The sequence below is a fragment of the Oncorhynchus tshawytscha genome, linkage group LG18, assembly GCF_018296145.1.
Source record: "Oncorhynchus tshawytscha isolate Ot180627B linkage group LG18, Otsh_v2.0, whole genome shotgun sequence".
NCBI lineage: Eukaryota > Metazoa > Chordata > Actinopteri > Salmoniformes > Salmonidae > Oncorhynchus > Oncorhynchus tshawytscha.
The window spans coordinates 46,884,568-46,904,428 of NC_056446.1; the positions used below are offsets into that span (position 1 = coordinate 46,884,568).

The 19,861-nt window shown below is 38.6% G+C and overlaps 1 protein-coding gene across 1 annotated transcript in view; it reads left to right on the plus strand.

The window, feature by feature from the left end:
- Nucleotides 1-947: 947 nt before the first annotated feature.
- tfap2d (transcription factor AP-2 delta (activating enhancer binding protein 2 delta)) overlaps nt 948-19,861 on the plus strand; it is a 33,676-nt gene continuing 14,762 nt past the window's right edge. The window contains exons 1-5 of the mRNA XM_042301154.1: nt 948-1,250; nt 1,881-2,390; nt 4,876-4,936; nt 13,194-13,359; nt 14,754-14,872. Coding sequence (XP_042157088.1) covers nt 1,212-1,250; nt 1,881-2,390; nt 4,876-4,936; nt 13,194-13,359; nt 14,754-14,872 — 895 coding nt within the window. The 5' untranslated portion in view covers nt 948-1,211. The remainder of the gene's footprint in view (nt 1,251-1,880; nt 2,391-4,875; nt 4,937-13,193; nt 13,360-14,753; nt 14,873-19,861) is intronic.

Genomic DNA, 19,861 nt, shown 5'->3' on the forward strand with positions numbered 1-19,861 from the left:
GAGCGCAGAGCAGAAACACACACACAAACTTCTCCTGGTAATATCACAAAGCCTCTACAATTGACTGTGAAACGACATTTGTTTTGCCTATAAATGTACGTTATAAATGTCCACGATCCATTCACGACATAAAATAAAAGCAAAGAGGTTTATTTCTCAAAGAAAATCCAGTGCTGTTAGCAGAAATTATTCCCTGATTATTCTCATTATTTCTCTCCACGAAATTATCTTTCGTGGAAATATCTATCTGTATACCTAAATTATCTATCTGTATACCTCCCTGGTATACACTCATTGCATAGCCTAATTTTAATTTCGATCGAAACAAAATATTGTCGCTTAATTCCAAATACATCTGGAGCGTTATTAAACGTTACTGTTTAATATGGGGTGTATTTGATTTAAAAACAAAGATAATATAATACTAGTAATAATAATAATAAAGGCAATACATAAGTCCATAATAATATATAATAATGATATTAATTACACAACAATAACGATAATAATTCAAATAAAACAATAATAATAATTATAATGGTAGTAGTAGTAATAATAATGTGCTTATTAATTAATAGAGACTTGTTGACGGGGCACGGCTCTGTTTGAAAAAAACAAAATAGCCTACATCAAATTACATTAAGTTCAATAGATGAGAAAAAAATATTCTAAAACGAAAATACATGTTTATTTAATAATGATAGCCTATATAAACGTGGGGATGTTTTGAAATCAACTTACATTTTTGTTGAAAATCCGACTAGTTTTGTAATAGCCTAGGTTTAAGCCATGTGGGTAAAACGAAGAAAGCAAACCGTCTGAAAATACAAACGAGAAAAAAGAAAATGTCCACAAAAATGGTAAAACATTTTGAAAGTGTCGGTTCCTTATTAGGGAAGATACAATATTTATTCCTTGTCTCCTGGGATGGAAACAGCTAGCTCTTCTATTGTCCTCCATCCATTCCTCAGTGCTGATGCTTATTTTTCTAACTATATTATCAGGGGACCACCGACGACATCACAACAGAAATACCCTGCAAGTACAAAATCTGTGCGCCAGCCGGTGTGATGGTACAGAGGGAAAACGCTCGTGTTCCACCAGCTATCCGCGGCTCCGTGCAGGGACTTTTTCCACTTCTCTCGGTTTGGGGATTTTAACGGAAAGCATTTGTTCGATCAGGAGGGAAAGCTGGTTAGCGGAGCAACACCATGTCAGCCACGTTCCCCGGTTTGGTCCATGATGCCGAGGTATTTATTTATTATCACTCTTCATTATCAATAATATTTAGGAATATAATCTACCTGTTATAGTAATCACACCTGTTTGATATATGCAGATTTAAAGTTATAGTAATCACACCTGTTTGATACATGCAGATTTAAAGTAAAATCGTTGTGATGCGTCTCCAGAAAGCAAAGCTTCCCTGGGTAATGGCAGAGGACTGGCTACGGAAAACTGGAGTAATGTTTTTTATTTGTGTGAAGAGTGAGGGAATAAAATGAGGGAGGCAGATGAGGCTTGTGTGTGTAAACCGGTAACGGGTGTGATTATAACATTTAGGGCGGAACACTGGTGGCTCACTCTACTTACCTGCCACCCAGCGCGCGTTCAGAGCTGAGACCCAAATAATAATAGAACAGCACGCGCTCTAAGACGCTGCACTGAAAATGACAGATACCGTGTACAACGCACACACACACTGAGGGCTTGTGCTGCTGTGCGTACCCCTCCCAGGCTCATGGAATCACATTTTCTTCGTGTTTTTTCTAAGAGCTTTGAGTGTTTGAGTTTGAGGTGTTAAAAGAGAGAGAGAGTGGTAAAGAGAGAGAGATGGTAAATGAAATGACACCGCTGATATTTTCCTTTATTCCTCTCAGATACGTCATGACGGGTCCAACAGTTACCGTCTGATGCAGCTAGGTTGCCTTGAGAGCGTCGCCAACTCCTCGGTGGCTTACAGCTCGTCCTCGCCGCTCACAGCCTACCCCGCGGCGGCTACAGAGTTTGCCTCGCCCTACTTCTCCACCAACCACCAGTACACCCCCCTGCACCACCAGTCCTTCCACTATGACTTCCAGCACTCCCACCCAGCCGTGGGCCCAGAGGCGTACGGCCTCAACTCTCTCCACTCCGGGCAGTACTACCAGCAGATTCACCACGCGACCCACGGAGACACAGACTTCATCAACCTGCACAGCGCCCGTGCGCTTAAGTCCTCGTGCCTGGACGAGCAGCAGCGGCGCGAGCTGGGCTGCCTGGACGCCTACCGGCGCCATGACCTGTCTTTGATGACGTCACACGGTGGGCAGTACGGCATGCATCACGACCAGAGGCTGCTGCCTGCAGCCGGTCTGGGGCTCCCTCCCCCCGGGGCGGACGACCTGCAGGTACCCCCTCTCCTCTCCTCCACTGTTGTCATTCTGATCAAACACCAACAATTCACACAACAGCCATACTGGCTATAGTGCACCACAAAGTTTAATTTCAGACCCTAAATACTAAACCCTAGCCCCTATTTCCTAAAGCCTAGCCACTATCTCCTAAACCCTATTTCCTAACTCCTAAACCCTAACTCTTGTCACTCTCAGAGTCCGTCTGTCTGTCCCGTTCCAAACGCAGAGACACGAGGGTATCTCTGCTCTCTCACGCTCTGCAGAACTCCAGTTATTCTGAGTAGGACGAGGAGGGTTCAGTCAAAATAAAAACAGAATATTCCATGACTGAATATGACATTAGGCTGATATTACATTAGATGGAGAGGAATTAAAATATGAAGTAATCTAGAATACAACTGAATAGAATATACTCTGCATTAAAACAGTTAATGTGAGAAATTCACTCCCATTATGCAGTCCACCCTCTATTTTACTCAAAATGCACGTGACCTATATTTTACATATTATTTTCGATGTAAAGAAATGGTGTGTGTGTGTGTCCGGCTGGTGAGGCGGTGAAAAGACGCTGGTTCTCTCTTCTCTTCTGAAAGCGGATTAAGGGATTGGGGTTCAGGGCACAATGGGCAGCTCGGGCACGGTAAAGCACCGTAGTTTATCCAATTACCGTTTTAATGTCAATCAACGTGTTCTTTATGCAGCGACATCTGAGCCGCGGCTCTGGTTAAACACACTGCTGCACCAGACAGAACAACCTCCAGTTAAACACTGTGCACGAGACAAAAATATCTCGTTTTAAACACGTTGCATTATTCCTTTATCGCGTTGTTAATTTCTCAATTTTACCACCAAAATGGTAAGATACCAGAAGTAATTCAACTTGTAGGATACCAGAGGTAATTAAACTACTAGCATAGCATAAGTAATTAAACTACTAGCATACCAGAAGTAATTAAACTACTAGCATAGCATAAGTAATTAAACTACTAGCATACCATAAGTAATTAAACTACCAGCATACCAGAAGTAATTAAACTACTAGCATACCAGAAGTAATTAAACTACCAGCATACCAGAAGTAATTAAACTACTAGCATACCAGAAGTAATTCAACTACTAGCATACCAGAAGTAATTCAAGTAATTCAATAGGTAGAATACCTGAAGAAATTAATCTACTAGACCTAGATATATATTTGCTTGACTAATAGTACTAATATAGGGATATTTGCTAACTACTTGTTTGTGGTATTAATATATGATAATAACTTGTTCATTAATAATATTTATAAAGGGCTATATGATAACTTGTTGAATAACAATTTTAATAGCGTAGCATAGTAAAATAGTCTGCTGATAAGACCTGTAATAATGATAATGGTAATAATAATCACAATAATAACAATAACTAACAATAATAACAATAATGACAACAACAACTATAATAATAACCATAATAAGAACAACAATAATAATAATAATAATGGAGCTGTTCTAGATCCAAGAGCCTACCATATCTTTCTTTCTGTTGTGAATGTTCTCTTATTTAGGCTATTATGATGGTGATGAGGATAACAGTTATTATTATTTGATTATTCTGATTCTGATTATTATTATAGATACTAAGAATCTTTATTTTTATTTAGATGTTAATATATTTCAATATGTCACCATCATTACCACTTTCATTATGTAGATTATCAGACCTTTGAGTGGCGTGTTGGTAAGAAGGGTAACCACACACACACTAACACACAGAAATGCACAAACACGAGTGAGCAAGGGGTCTCTCACACACAAGCCACTAGAAAAGATCTTCGACCTTCTTTAGAAAATAAAGGCACGTGAACCTGAGTAGAACAGATGCAGTCTGTCTCGTGCAGCACATCGCATTTTTGAGCGCCTAAAGAGATTTCCATGCTCAACAAAAGAGCTGCCACACCTTTCCCCCGTCAGGCTCCCTAACTCTTTCTCCTGTTAGACACTTAATGTATGCGAGACCTCTGCGTTTTGTATATTGATTTTATAATCACTTTAGCTTCGGAGTAAAAATGTTCTATACAGCCTTGTTTGTTATAAAGACTTACACGGCCTCTTCGAGAAAGACAGCCGAGTGTTTATTTTAATCAGGGTTGTGTCTGCACCCCGTCCGCTCGCTGCTCACACCGGGGATTAACGGGGTTCTTCTCAATAACAGCTCATGTTCCTCAGTCGTTCGGATGACATCACTGATATCACCATGTGTAACAGGTTCCACATCTGTGGTTAAGATCGGTTATAAGCGGTAACAACAGGTAGGCGCAGGTGTCAAAACACACACACACACACACACACCACTGTGGGCTGGGCTGAGCGTACTCGTCAACACTGAGGTTGACGCACTGCGCCAAGCTCGTGTGTGTGTTTCTTGATTACGATTCTTGATTGTTTATCACGGACCTTGTACTATTATTATTATTAATAATATGACACTGTTTCAGGGCTCCGTGGAGGCGCAGTGCGGGCTTGTGCTCAATGGCCAAGGCGGCATCATCCGAAGAGGTAAGACACACCTTACACACACACCTTAAAACCCACACCTTAACACACATGAACATGAATACCCATCTCCTTCCCTGTCTGGTAAAAATGAATAATCGAAAAGAAAAGATGGAAGCATTATCTAAATCAAGGGAAAATATATTTTTGTTGAACTAGACAATTTTATGACACACCACTGTACTATTTTTCATTTTTCTCTCAGTTTGTGTTTAAAATGGTTAAATTAGGATGTCACGTCAATCCAGAAAATTCTACTTCTATGCCTCAAACTGTAAACGCTATCAGTGCACCTTCCATTGTAGAATAGAGTGCGTAATTCTTTCTCGCAGATCTGTCATTCTCCTAACCAACTCTATTATCAAAATCAACAATGAAAAGAAGAAACCCAAATGAATATTGCCTAACAATGATAAAAATGACAGCAACAATAATAATAATAATAATAACAGGAATAATAATAATACATATAACAATAAGTTATAGTAAGAGTTATAATAACAGAAATAATACGTTATAATTACTGTTGTAATAACAGCAATAATAGTAACAATAATAACAGTAATAATAGTAACAATAATAACAGTAATAATAGTTACAATGATAACAGTAATAATGGTCACAATAATAATAACAACAGTAATAATAATAATAATAATAACAGTTGTAATAGTAATAATGATAACATTTATAATTACAGTTGTAATAACAGCAGTAGTAGTGATAATAATAACAGTAATAATAGTAACAATAATAACAGCAATAATAATAACAGTAATAATATTAATAATAATGGCAATTAGTAATATTAATAACAGTAATAACAGTAATAATAAAAACAGTAACAATAGTAACAATAATAACAGTAGCAACAATAACAGTAATAATAACAGCTGTAATAACAGTAATAATAACAGTCACCCCAGACAGTTCTAATAACAGTTCTAGTAATCGTAATAATAATAGTTCTAGTAATCGTAATAATAATAGTTATAATAACAGTAATTCTACTAACAATAACAGTAATAATAACAGTTCTAGTAATCGTAATAATAATAGTTATAATAACAGTAATTCTACTAACAATAACAGTAATAATAACAGTTCTAGTAACCGTAATAATAATAGTTATAATAACAGTAATAATAACAGTTGTAATAAGAGTAATAATAATTACAGTAATAGTAAAAGTAATAATAACAGCTGTAATAAGAGTAATAATAATTACAGTAATAGTAAAAGTAATAATAACAGCTGTAATAAGAGTAATAATAATTACAGTAATAATAACAATAATAATTCTAACAGTTATAATGGGTTAGTCGTTTGGTAATTTCATTGTTTGGCCTTCACAGTAATAACATAATTTATTTTTTATGTTATTTCATTGTGTTGGCCTTCACAGTAATAATGGAAGGATGTTTTGGTAATTTTATTGTGTTGGCCTTCACAGTTGTAACTGCAGGATGTTTTGATGTTATTTCATTATTTTGAGCTTCACAGTAATAACAGGATGATGTTTTAATGTCATTAGTGAAAACTTATGGCTGTTTTTTATTACTTGTTACCTTTGACAAATTGGAAATTAATTGTATAATGAAATATAGCCTAAGGGTGTAGAAATAGATCATTAGAACCCTGAAATGTTATTCCTGTTGATTTGAATCCACTAGGCTGTTGACTTTTCCATTTGTTTGTGTGGTAAAATAAATACAAATGTAAATTAAAAACAAAAATTAGAACATTTGAATAAAAACTTTTAGCTAGAGCTAAAAGGACAACACAAATCAAACGTCTTTCTGCTTTTTTTACCGCATCACTTTCTGTTTATGTGAAAGAAGCAAAGAAGGCGTTATTATTCCGTCATTCTCGAGCTATAAACACGTGTAATTTTCCACAGGGCAGCCTGTGTCTAGTTGTTAATGTTTCATAAATCAAATCAAATCAAAGTTTATTTGTGACGTGCGCCGAATACAACAGGTGTAGGTAGACCTTACATTGAAATGCTTACTTACAGGCTCTAACCAATAGTGCAAAAAAGGTATTAGGTGAACAATAGGTAAGCAATAAGTAAAGAAATAAAAACAACAGTAAAAATACAGTGAAAAATAACAGTAGCGAGGCTATATAAAGTATCGAGTCTATAACAGTAGCATAAACTGTCTAGGTGTGTGTGCTACTGTGTCTAGGTGTTTTTTTGAGGGGGGGGGTCTGGAAGCTTGATGCGGGAATCTCTCCGCTATCACTTTTGGTTAATGGTGTGTAGGATTTAGCCGCGAGCTCCACTGCTCCAACCATCACAACCAATAATCTTTGCTTTACCTCGCGCTCCCGTATCGATAGCTTCTCTCGCCTCGGGCGGCCGCTTTGATATGCTAATGCCGCGCGGCCCGAATTCAGCTGAGATCATATTAATGTTGTTCTTTCTGACGCCGGCTTTGGCGCCATGAATATTCACACAACCTTTTTCAAAAGAAATGTCTCCAGAAACGCGGCTCCTACTTAGAGCAGTGTCTGTGTTTTAATCACCAGTATCCCACCAAGCCTTCAGCATCTGATCAAGCTTATCACCCTCCACGTGCACGCACCCTCTCTCAGACGGCTGCTGGGTATGTGTGGGCTGTGCTGTCTTGTGACAGGTGCTATAAACATTGTGGTTAAAATAGGAGAATGACATTTGGCCCATGTCTCATTTTCTTTAATTTTCATGGTAAACTTGTAAAAGGCGCTTGATTCCGAGTGTGATCCCGCCGCTGCTCCGCCGCTGCCCGAGGCTACTCTCCGCTGCTTAAATAGAGCTATCGCCTCTGGGCCCACGCGCTCCACCGTACTATCGGCAATAGCTCCTTTTCCATTGCCCGTGGCAACATAAAATACAAACTACTTTGATTCAAAACATTTTTGGAGGAATTACTATGATGTGAACTCACAGCTTTCAGAGATGTGAGCTTGACTGACATGCCAGGCCGGAAACTGTCACACAGCCGGAATTCACACACACAAACGCACACACACGCACACGCACGTACACGTTAGCCTATGACCATATTTAATCCCGTATCAAATAGTGAAAGACTATGGCTGGATTTGCAAGCCTTATTTAAATTAGAGTTAATCAATGTCTGTGTTCTCATTGATAAAGTGTTGTCAGTCCAACCTCCCTGTTACCCTGATGCGATGCCTCCCAGACTGTTAGCAGCTGCTAGGGTTGTTTTGTATTTGTATTTATTAGGGAACATCAATCTTTGAACCTTGTCTAATAAAACTACACATTTTTAATGGTGAGCAAGCGTTGAGCCTTTTCTTTTCCAATTATATTTATCAGGGATCTCCATTAGCTGCAGCCAAGGTAGCAGCTATTCTTCCTGTGGTTTATCAGGGATCCCCATTAGCTGCTGCCAAGGTAGCAGCTTCTCTTCCTGTGGTTTATCAGGGATCCCCATTAGCTGCTGCCAAGGTAGCAGCTTCTCTTCCTGTGGTTTATCAGGGATCCCCATTAGCTGCTGCCAAGGTAGCAGCTTCTCTTCCTGTGGTTTATCAGGGATCCCCATTAGCTGCAGCCAAGGTAGCAGCTTCTCTTCCTGTGGTTTATCAGGGATCCCCATTAGCTGCTGCCAAGGTTGCAGCTTCTCTTCCTGGGGTCCAATGTGTTTGGGTTACTTACATTACATATAAAACAAAATATACAAATGTACATCATATAAAATTATTACACCAATACATATATGCAATATAAATGTATAATACCACCAAACAACATTATTACAATGTACGTGTGTGTAGAGTGTGTGTGCTAGTGTGTGTATGTAGCTGTTAGTGTGTCTCTACACAGTCCCTGCTGTTCCATATGGTGTATTTTCATCTGTTTTGACCATCTGATTCTACTGCTGCATCAGTTCCCTGATGTGGAATAGAGTTCCATGTAGTCATGGCTCTATGTAGTACTGTGCACCTCCCATAGTCTGTTCTGGACTTGGGGATTGTGAAGAGACCTATGGTGGCATGTCTTGTGGAGTATGCATGGGTGTCTGAGCAGTGTGCAAGTAGTTTAAACAGACAGCTAGGTGCATTCAACATGTCAATACCTCTCATAAATACAAGTAGTGATGAAGTCAATCTCTCCACTTTATTCCATGAGAGATTGACATGCATATTATTAATGTTAGCTCCCCGTATACATTTAAGGACCAGCCATGTTGCCCTGTTCTGAGACGATTGTAATTTTCCAAATCCCTCTTTGTGGCACCTGACCACATGACTGAACAGTAGTCCAGGTGCGACAAACTAGTGCCTGTAGGACCTGCCTTGTTGATAGTCTCGTTAAGAAGGTAGAGCAGCACTTTATAATGGACAGACTTCAACCCATCTTAGCTACTGTTGTATCAACATGTTTTGACCATGACAGTTTACAATCCAGGGTTACTCCAAGCAGTTTAGTCACCTCAAATTGCTCAAATTCCACATTATGCATTAAAAGATTTGGTTGAGGTTTAGGGTTAAGTGAATGATTTGTCCCAAATACAAATGCTTTTAGTTTTTGAAATATTTAGGACTAACTTATACCTTACCACCCATTCTAAAACCAACTGTAGCTCTTTCTTAACTTCTCTAGGATAGGGGGCGGGTATTTGGAATTTTGGCATGCCCAAATTCAACTGCCTGCTACTCATCCCCAGAAGATAAGATATGCATATTATGAGTAGATTTGGATAGAAAACACTCTGAAGTTTCTAAAACTGTTTGAACTTGCTTGCAGTTCCTACCGCTTCCACTTGATGTCACCAGTCTTTAGAAATTGATTGAGGTTTTTCCTTTGTGTATTGAAGAAGTACCTCTGTTCAAAACGAGGGTCACTTCATGTGTACTGTTTGATAGAGGAGCGTGACCAGAAAGCTAGCGTCAGTTTGTTTTCTTCCTGTATTGAACACAAATCATCCTGTCTTCAATTTCGTCAATTATTTACTTTAAAAATACCTAAAGTTGTATTACAAAAGTAGTTTGAAATGTTTTGGCAAAGTTTACAGGTAACTTTTGAGAAATTTTGTAGTCACGTTGCGCAAGTTGTAACCGGTGTTTTTCTGGATCAAATGCGCCAAATACATGGACATTTTGGATATATATGGATGGAATTAATCAAACAAAAGGACCATTTGTGATGTTTATGGGACATATTGGATTGCCAACAGAAGAAGATCGCCAAAGTTAAGGCATTATTTATATTTATATTTCTGCATTTTGTGTCGTGCCTGCAGGGTTGAAATATGTTTTCTCTCTTTTGTTTACGGAGGTGCTATCCTCAGATATTAGCATCGTTGGCTTTCGCTGAAAAGCCTTTTTGAAATCTGACATGTTGGCTGGATTCACAACACGTGTAGCTTTAATGTGGTATCTTACATATGTGATTTCATGAAAGTTAGATTTTTATAGAAATTTATTTGAATTTGGCGCTCTGCATTTTCTATGGTTTTTGGCCAAGTGGGACGCTACCTTCCCACATATCCCAGAGAGGTTAAGTGTTGCAGTCATTTCAGTCGCTGTAGTAGCTGATGTGTATAGTGTTGAGTCATCTGCATACAGTACATAGACACACTGGCTTTACTCAAAGCCAGAGGCATGTTGTTAGTAAAGATTGAAAAAAGTAAGGAGCCTAGACAGCTGCCCTGGGGAATTCCTGATTCTACCTGGATTATGTGGGAGAGACTTCCATTAAACCTTTCTGGCGCAGGGGTCCCACCTCGACAACATCCGGTGAAATTGCACAGTGCCAAATTGAAAATACAGAAAACTTAATATTAAACTTCATGATAATACAAGTGTCATACGTGATTCTTTAGCTTAGAGTCTTGGCAATCTAACCACATCGTCAGATTTCAAAAAGGCTTTACGGCGAAAGCACAGCATTCGATTATCTCAGGTCAGCGCCCCACACCAGCATATTATTCAAACAAGCACAGACGTCACAAAATCCCAAATAGCAATAAAATAAGTCACTTACCTTTGAAGATCTTCCTCTGATCGCATTCACAAGAGTCCCAGGAACACAATGAATGGTCATTTTGTTTGATCTTTATATCCCAAATAGTCCCTTTAGTAGGCGTCATTGAGTTCAGTAATCCACCCATTCAGAATGCAGACATAGGAGTTCCAAAAGTTACCAGTAAAGTTTATCCAAACAAATCAAACAACATTTCTAATTCATTATTAGGTACTCTAATATCTAAATAAATGATAATATTTCATATGGAGCAAACTATTTTCAATAGGAAAGGACGCAGCGTGCTCCCTCGGTCACGTGCGCAATGAGACTAGTTTTGCCATGGGACGCGCTGAGGAGAAACAACTATTCCTCGTTGGTTTTTCAGAATGCAAGCCTGAAACCATGTATGTAAAGATTGTTGACATCTAGTGGAAGCAATAGGAACTGCCTTTTGGGAGGCGGAAGTCTTTGGTTTCAATAGCTTGAGCTTGGAATTGGCTGGCAGGTCAAAAGAAAGAAAATTGGTCCTCGGGTTTTTGCCTGCCAAATCAGTTCTGTTATACTCACAGACAGCATTTTAACAGATTTAGAAACTTTAGAGAGCTTCCCATCTAATGCCACCATGCATATGCATATCCTAGCTTCTGGACCTGAGTAACAGGCAGTTTACTTTGGACACCTCAGTCATCCAAAATTACGAATACTGCCCCCTATCCCTAACAAGTTTTACAGAACACCCTCTGTTAGACAGGTAACTATTTATCCACAATATAGTAGGGGGTGTAAATCCATAACAAATAACCTTTTCCAGCAGCAGACTATGATTGAAAATGTCAAAAACAGAGCTAAAGTCTTACAAAACAGCCCCCACAATCTTTGTACCATCAATTTCTCTCAGCCAATCATCAGTCATTTGTGTATGTGCTGTGCTTGTTGAATGTTTTTCCCAAAACACGTGTTAAAAGTCTGTGGTCAATTTGTTTACAGTTTACTAAGGGTTGGTAACAGTCTGATTGGTGGGCCAGTAAAGGGGGCTTTACTATTCTTACGTAGCTTTTTCTTCCCTCCAGGCCACAGACATTTAGTAGACTTAGATTGAAGTTATGGCAAATAGGACTGGCAATATCATCCACTATTATCCTCAATAATGTTAATTTCAAGTTGTCAGACCCCGGTGACTTGTCATTGCTGATTAACAACAACAATTATTTCATCTCTTCCACCACACTCACTTCACGGAATTCAAAATTACAATGATTGTCTTTCATAATTTGTTCAGTTGTACTTGGATGTGTAGTGTCGACGTATGTTGCTGGCATGTCATGCCTAAGTTTACTAATCTTGCCGATGAAAAAATCATTAAAGTAGTTGGCTATATCTGTGGGCTTTGTGATGAACGAGCCATCTGATTCAATGAATGAGTTTGTATGTTTTTTGCCCAAAATGTCATTTAAGGTGCTCTAAAGGTTTTTATTATCATTCTTAAAATCATTTATCTTTGTTTTATAATATATTTTCTCATATTTTTTTATTCAGTTTATTCAATTTGCAGTACGTTTGCCAATTGGTTGTGCAGCCAGACTTATTTGTCATTCTTTTTACCTCATCTCTCTCAACCATACAATTTAGGGGGTTTAAGGGAGGGTTAGGGGAGAGTTAGGGGGGTTAAAGGAGGGTTAAGGGGGTTAAGAGTAGGTTAGGGGTTAGGGGATGGTTAGGGGTTGAGATAGGGGTTTAAAGGAAGTTAGGGGTGTTATGGGGTTGGGGGTTATGGGGGTTAGGAGGGTTAGGGGAGGATTAGGGCGGTTAAAGGAGGGTTAAGGGGGTTAAGGGAGGGTTCAGGGGTTAGGGGAGGGTTAGTGGGTTGGGGTAGGGGTTATGCGGGGTTAGAGGAAGTTAGGGGTTATGGGGTTGGGGTTATGGGGGTTATGGGGGGTTAGAGGAAGATATGGGGGTTAGGGGTTATGGGGGTTATAGGAATTTAGGGGTTGGGGGTTATGGGGGTTAGAGGAATTTCGGGGGTTATGGGAGGTTAGGGGGTTAGGGGGTTAGGGTAGGGTTAAGCGGGTTAGAGGAGGGTTAGGGGAGGTTTAGGGGAGTTCGGAGGTTAGGGGAAGGTCACAGGGGTTAGGAGGTTAGGAGGTTAGGGGAGGGTTAGGAGGTTAAGGGGTAGTTAGTGGGGTTAGGGGAGGTTAGCACATAGGGTTATTGGAGGGGGGTAAGGTCCCTGAACACTATATGTTACTCGTGTTTGTTTAACATGTGTATATGTGTTCTATATAGGAGGAACCTGTGTGGTGAACCCTACAGATCTGTTCTGCTCTGTCCCCGGCCGTCTGTCCCTCCTGAGCTCAACCTCTAAATATAAAGTCACCATCGCTGAGGTGAAGAGACGCCTCTCGCCTCCAGAGTGTCTCAACGCCTCACTTCTGGGAGGAATATTGCGCAGGTACAGACACACACACACTGGCACACAGACATGCACACTCACACAAACACAAACAAACACGCGCACACACACACACACTCACACGCTCACACAGCCAATAGAAACACATTGAATAACAGATAGTCCTGACTGCTATTAGCCCATAGAAACACATTGAATAACAGATAGTCCTTACTGCTATTAGCCCATAGAAACACATTGAATAACAGATAGTCCTTACTGCTATTAGCCCATAGAAACACATTGAATAACAGATAGTCCTTACTGCTATTAGCCCATAGAAACACATTGAATAACAGATAGTCGGAATAACAGATATTCAGAACAACAGTCCCCCAATATTTTTTAAGTGTATCTCCTATATCTGATATAAGAAAGATCAGGAAACATGTTTTTTTTAATATATTTTATATACATTTTATACATATTTTATATATATTTTTTTTATAATATATGTATTTAACCCTTTATTTTTTGACAATAAACAGTCTCCATATATACTTCCATTCATTTTTTTCAACTGATACCGGGGGACCTTCAGATGAGTGAAGCCTGGGGGATCCTAGAACAAAACAAAATCTCACCTTTCTAAAGGGGTCATATTAGTGTCTGGTCTGATAAACACCTCTCTAGCTCTGTTAGCGTAAACTGTTCAGACGCTCCATACAGAAGTTGGCAGAACAGCTGTATCGACTTAAGACGATTCCCAAGACGCTCCTTGGGGACATAGAACAAACCGTTTGGACGCTACAGACGATTTCATGAGAAGACCGATTTTCGGTCTCATGGTCTGATAAACACCGCTCTAGCTCTGTTGCCTTTCACCGCAGATGGGCTGTCTCATGGTCTGATAAACACCTCTCTAGCTCTGTTACCTTTCACTGCAGATGGGCTGTCTCATGGTCTGATAAACACCTCTCTAGCTCTGTTACCTTTCACTGCAGATGGGCTGTCTCATTGTCTGATAAACACCTCTCTAGCTCTGTTACCTTTCACTGCAGATGGACTGTCTCATGGTCTGATAAACACCTCTCTAGCTCTGTTACCTTACACTGCAGATGGGCTGTCTCATGGTCTGATAAACACCTCTCTAGCTCTGTTACCTTTCACTGCAGATGGGCTGTCTCATGGTCTGATAAACACCTCTCTAGCTCTGTTACCTTTCACCGCAGGTGGGGAGGTGCGATATAGGTAGATGCGGTGGATTGAGATACATCCAATGCAAAACAAATACAGATATCTGCCAGATTTGAACCCTAACCCTAATGCTAATTACATTACCGCGGGTGAGCGGACATCGACTTTCCGGGGTTAATTGATATTAATATGTTAATTATTTTAACGAGATGATAGTATATTTTATTTTATTGCTGTGATAATGTATTTTAATGCAGAGCTAAGTCTAAGAATGGTGGTCGTTGTCTGAGGGAAAAGTTAGATCGACTGGGACTCAACCTGCCAGCTGGACGGAGAAAAGCTGCCAACGTTACACTCCTCACCTCTCTGGTGGAAGGTAGGAATAACTCATCCCTCAATCAATCTGGACCACCTAATATAATTCATCCCTCTATCAACCTAGACCTTCTAAAAAAACTCATGCCTCTATTAACCTACACCTAATACAACTCATCCCTCTATTAATCTACACCTTCCAAAAAACCTCAACCCTCTATCAATCTACACCTAATAAAACTCACCCCTCTATCAATCTACATCTTCTAATAAGACTCATCCCTCTATCAATCTAAACCTAATAAAACTCATCCCTCTACCAATTTACACCTTCTATTAAAACTCATCGCTCTGTCAATAGAAACCTAATAAAACTTAACCATCTATCACTATCGCCCTCTTAATTAAACTCAAACCGCTATCAATCTACTCATTCTAATAAAACTAGTCCCTATGTCAATCTACATCTAATTAAACTCATCCCTCTATAAAGCTGTACCTAATAAAACTCACCACTCTATCAATCTGTACCTCCTAATAAAACTCATCCCTCTATCAATCTACACCTAATAAATCTCATCCCTCTATCAATCTATACCTCCTAATAAAACGAATCCCTCTATCAATATACTCATTCTGATAAATCTCATCCCTCTATCAATCTGGGGCGGCAGCGTAGCCTAGTGGTTAGAGCGTTGGACTAGTAACCGGAAGGTTGCGAGTTCAAACCCCCGAGCTGACAAGGTACAAATCTATCGTTCTGCCCCTGAACAGGCAGTTAACCCACTGTTCCCAGGCCGTCATTGAAAATAAGAATTTGTTCTTAACTGACTTGCCTGGTTAAATAAAGGTAAAAAAAAAAAAAAAATCTGCACTTAATACAACTCATCCCTCTATCAATCTATACCTCCTAATACAACTCACCACTCTATAAATCTACACCTCATAATACATCCAATCCTCCTTCATTCGACACCTAATAAAACTCATTCCGCTGTCAATCTACACTATCTAATTAAAATCACCCTCTATAAAGCTGTACCTAATTAAACTCAACCCTCTATAAAGCTGTACCTAATAAAACTCACCCCTCTATCAATCTGTACCTTCTAATAAAACTAATCTCTCTATCAATCTGAACCTCCTAATACATCTCACCCCCATATCAATCTACACCTTTGAATAAAACTCATCCCTCGAATCAATACACAGCTCCTAATAAAACTAATCCCTCAATCAATCTAGACCTCCTAATAAAACTCAGCCTTCTATCAATCTACACATCCCTCTACCAATCTACACCTTCTAATAAAACTCACCCTTCTATCATTCTGGACTTCCTAATAAAATTCATCCCTCAATCAATCTACACCTCCTAATACATCTCATCCCTCTGTCAATCTGGACCTCCTAATAAACTCTTTATTCTATCAAATTACACCTCCTAATAAAAGTCATCATTCTATCAATCTAAACATTCTAATTAAACTCATCCCTCTATCAATCTACACCTCCTAATACATCTCATCCCTCAATCAATCTAGACATCCTAACTATCAATCTACACCTCATAACAAAACACAACCCTCTCTCAATCTACACCTGATAAAACTCACCCCTCAGTCAAACTACACCTCCAAATAAAATTCATCCCTCAGTCAATCTAGACCTCCTAATTAGACTAATTCCTCTATCAATCTACACCTTCTAATACAACTCGTCCTTCTATCAATTAGGACATACTAATACATATTCATCCCTCTATACATCTATACCTCCTCTAAAAATCATCCCTCTATCAATCTACATCTTCTAATAGAAATCATCCTTCTATCTATATGCACCTTTAAAACCCATCACTCTATCAATCTACTCAATCTGATAAATCTCTTCACTCTATTAATCTGCACCTTAACAACTCTCCCCTCCATCAATCTACACCTAATACAACTCATCGCTCTATCAATCTGAACCTCCTAATAAATCTAATTCCTCCATCAATCTACACCTAATACAACTCATCGCTCTATCAATCTGAACCTCCTAATAAATCTAATTCCTCCATCAATCTACACCTAATACAACTCATCGCTCTATCAATCTGAACCTCCTAATAAATCTAATTCCTCCATCAATCTACACCTTCTTATAAAACTCATCCTTCTATCAATATACACACCAAATGAAACTCATCCCTCTATCAAAATACACCAAATATAACTTATCCCTTTATCTACATATCCCAATAAAACTCACCCCTCTATCAATCTATACCTAATACAACTCAGCCCTCTATCAATCTGGATCTCCTAATAAAACTCATCCATCTATCAATCTACACCTTCAAACCAAACTCATCCCTCTTTCAATCTACACCTCCTAATAAAACAAATCTCCTTATCAATCTTCACCTTCTTATAAAACTCATCCCTCTATCAGTACACACCCAATAAAACTCAACCCTATATCAATCTACACCTCGTAATACAGCTATTCCCACTATCAATCTACACCTCCTAATAAAACTCACCCTTCAATCAATTTGGACCTCCGAATAAAATTCATCCCTCAATCAATCTACATCTAATACAATTCATCCCTCCATCAATCTGCACCTTCTAATAAAACTCATCCCTCTATCAATCTCCAACTAATACAACTCATCCCTCTATGAGTCTACATCTTCGATTAAAATTCTTCACACTATCAAACTCCACCTAATACAATTCATCCCTCAATCAATCTGGATATTCTAATAAAACTCATCCCTCTATCAATCTTCACCTTCTTATAAAACTCATCCCTCTATCAGTACACACCCAATAAAACTCAACCCTATATCAATCTACACCTCGTAATACAGCTATTCCCACTATCAATCTACACCTCCTAATAAAACTCACCCTTCAATCAATTTGGACCTCCGAATAAAATTCATCCCTCAATCAATCTACATCTAATACAATTCATCCCTCCATCAATCTACACCTTCTAATACAACTCATCCTTCTGTCAATGTGCACCTTTAAAACCCATCACTCTATCAATCTACTCATTCTGATAAATCTCATCCCTATAGCAATCTATACTTAATACTGTAAATCTACACCTTCAAACCAAACTCATTCCTCTATCAATTTACACCTCCTAATACAAGTGATCCCTTTTCAATCTATACCTCCTAATAAAAGTAATCTTCTTATCACTCTACACCTTCTTTTAAAACAAATCCAATCTACACATAATAAAACCCATCACTCTATCAATCTACACCATCAAATAAAACTCATCCCACTATCTACACCTCCTAATACAACTCACCCCTCTATCAATCTACACCTGCTAATATAACTCAACCCACGATCTACATCTCCTAATACAACTCACCAATCAATTAATCCACAACTCTTAATACAGCTAATCCCACTATCAATCTACACCTCCTATCACACCTATCAATCACCATCTTCTATTAAAACTCTCCCCTCTATCAATGTACACTTAATACAACTCATCCCTCTGTCAATCTACACCTCTGTAAAAAAATCCTTCTATCAATATGCACCTTTAAAAACCATCACTTTATCAATCTACTCATTTTGATAAAACTCATCCCTCTATCAATCTACACCTTCTATTAAAACTCATCCCTCTATCAATCTACACCTAATACAACTCATCCCTCTATCAATCTACACCTCTTAATACAGCTCATCCCACTATCAATCTACACCTCCTAATAAAACGCATCCCTCAATCAATTTAGACCTAATAAAATTAATCCCACTATCAATCTGGACTTCCAAGTAAAACTCAGCCCTCTATCAATCTACATGTTCTAATAAAACTCATCCCTCTACCAATCTACACCTTCAAACCAAACTCATCCCTCTATCAATCTACACCTACTAATACAACTCAGCCCTCTCTCAATCCACACCTCTTAATACAGCTCATCCCACTAACAATCTGCACCTAATAAAACTCATCCATCTACCAATCTACACCTAATAAAACTCATCCCTGAATCATTTTAGACCTCCTAATAAAACTCATCCCTCTATCAATCTACATCTTCCATTAAAACTCTTCCCTCTATCAATCTACACCTGATAAAACTCATCCCTCTACCAATCTACACCTAATAAAACTCATCCCTGAATCAATTTAGACCTCCTAATAAAACTCATCCCTCTATCAATCTACATCTTCCATTAAAACTCATCCCTCTATCAATCTACATCTTCCATTAAATCTTCCATTAAATCTCATCCCTCATCCCTCTATTAATCCATTAAATCTCATCCCTCTATTAATCTGCACCTTAACAACTCATCCCTCTTTCAAGCTACACCCCATAATACAACTCATCCCTCTATTAACCTACACCTTTAGTATACACCTAATAAAGCTCATCCCTCTATCAATCTGGAACTCCTAATAAAACTCACCCTCCATCAATCTACACCTAATGAAACTCACCCCTCTATCTACATCTCCTAATAAAAGTCACCCCACTATCAATCTACACCTCCTAATACAAATCATCCCTCTATCAATCTGGACCTTCTAATAAAACTCTTCTCTCTATCAATCTACACCAAATACAATTCATCCCTCTATCAATCTGGACATCCTAATAAAACCCATCCATCCATCAATCTACACCTTCAAACCAAACTCATTCCTCCATCAACCTACACCTTCTTATAAAACTCATTCCTATATCAATCTACACCTCCAAATACAACTCACCCCTCTATCAATTTACACCTCCAAATAAATGTCATCCCTCTATCAATCTCGACCTCTTAAATATCTTTCTACACCTCCTAATAAAACTCATTTCCTTCATCTACACCTAATACAACTCATCCTTATATCAATATACATCTCAATCAGCTAAATAATAATACAACTAAATCAGTCTGAACCTCGTAATAAATCTCATCCTTCTATCAATCTACATCTAATAAAAGACATCCCTTTATCAATCTACACCTCCTAATAAATCTCATCCTTAAATCAATTTACACCTTCTATTAAAACT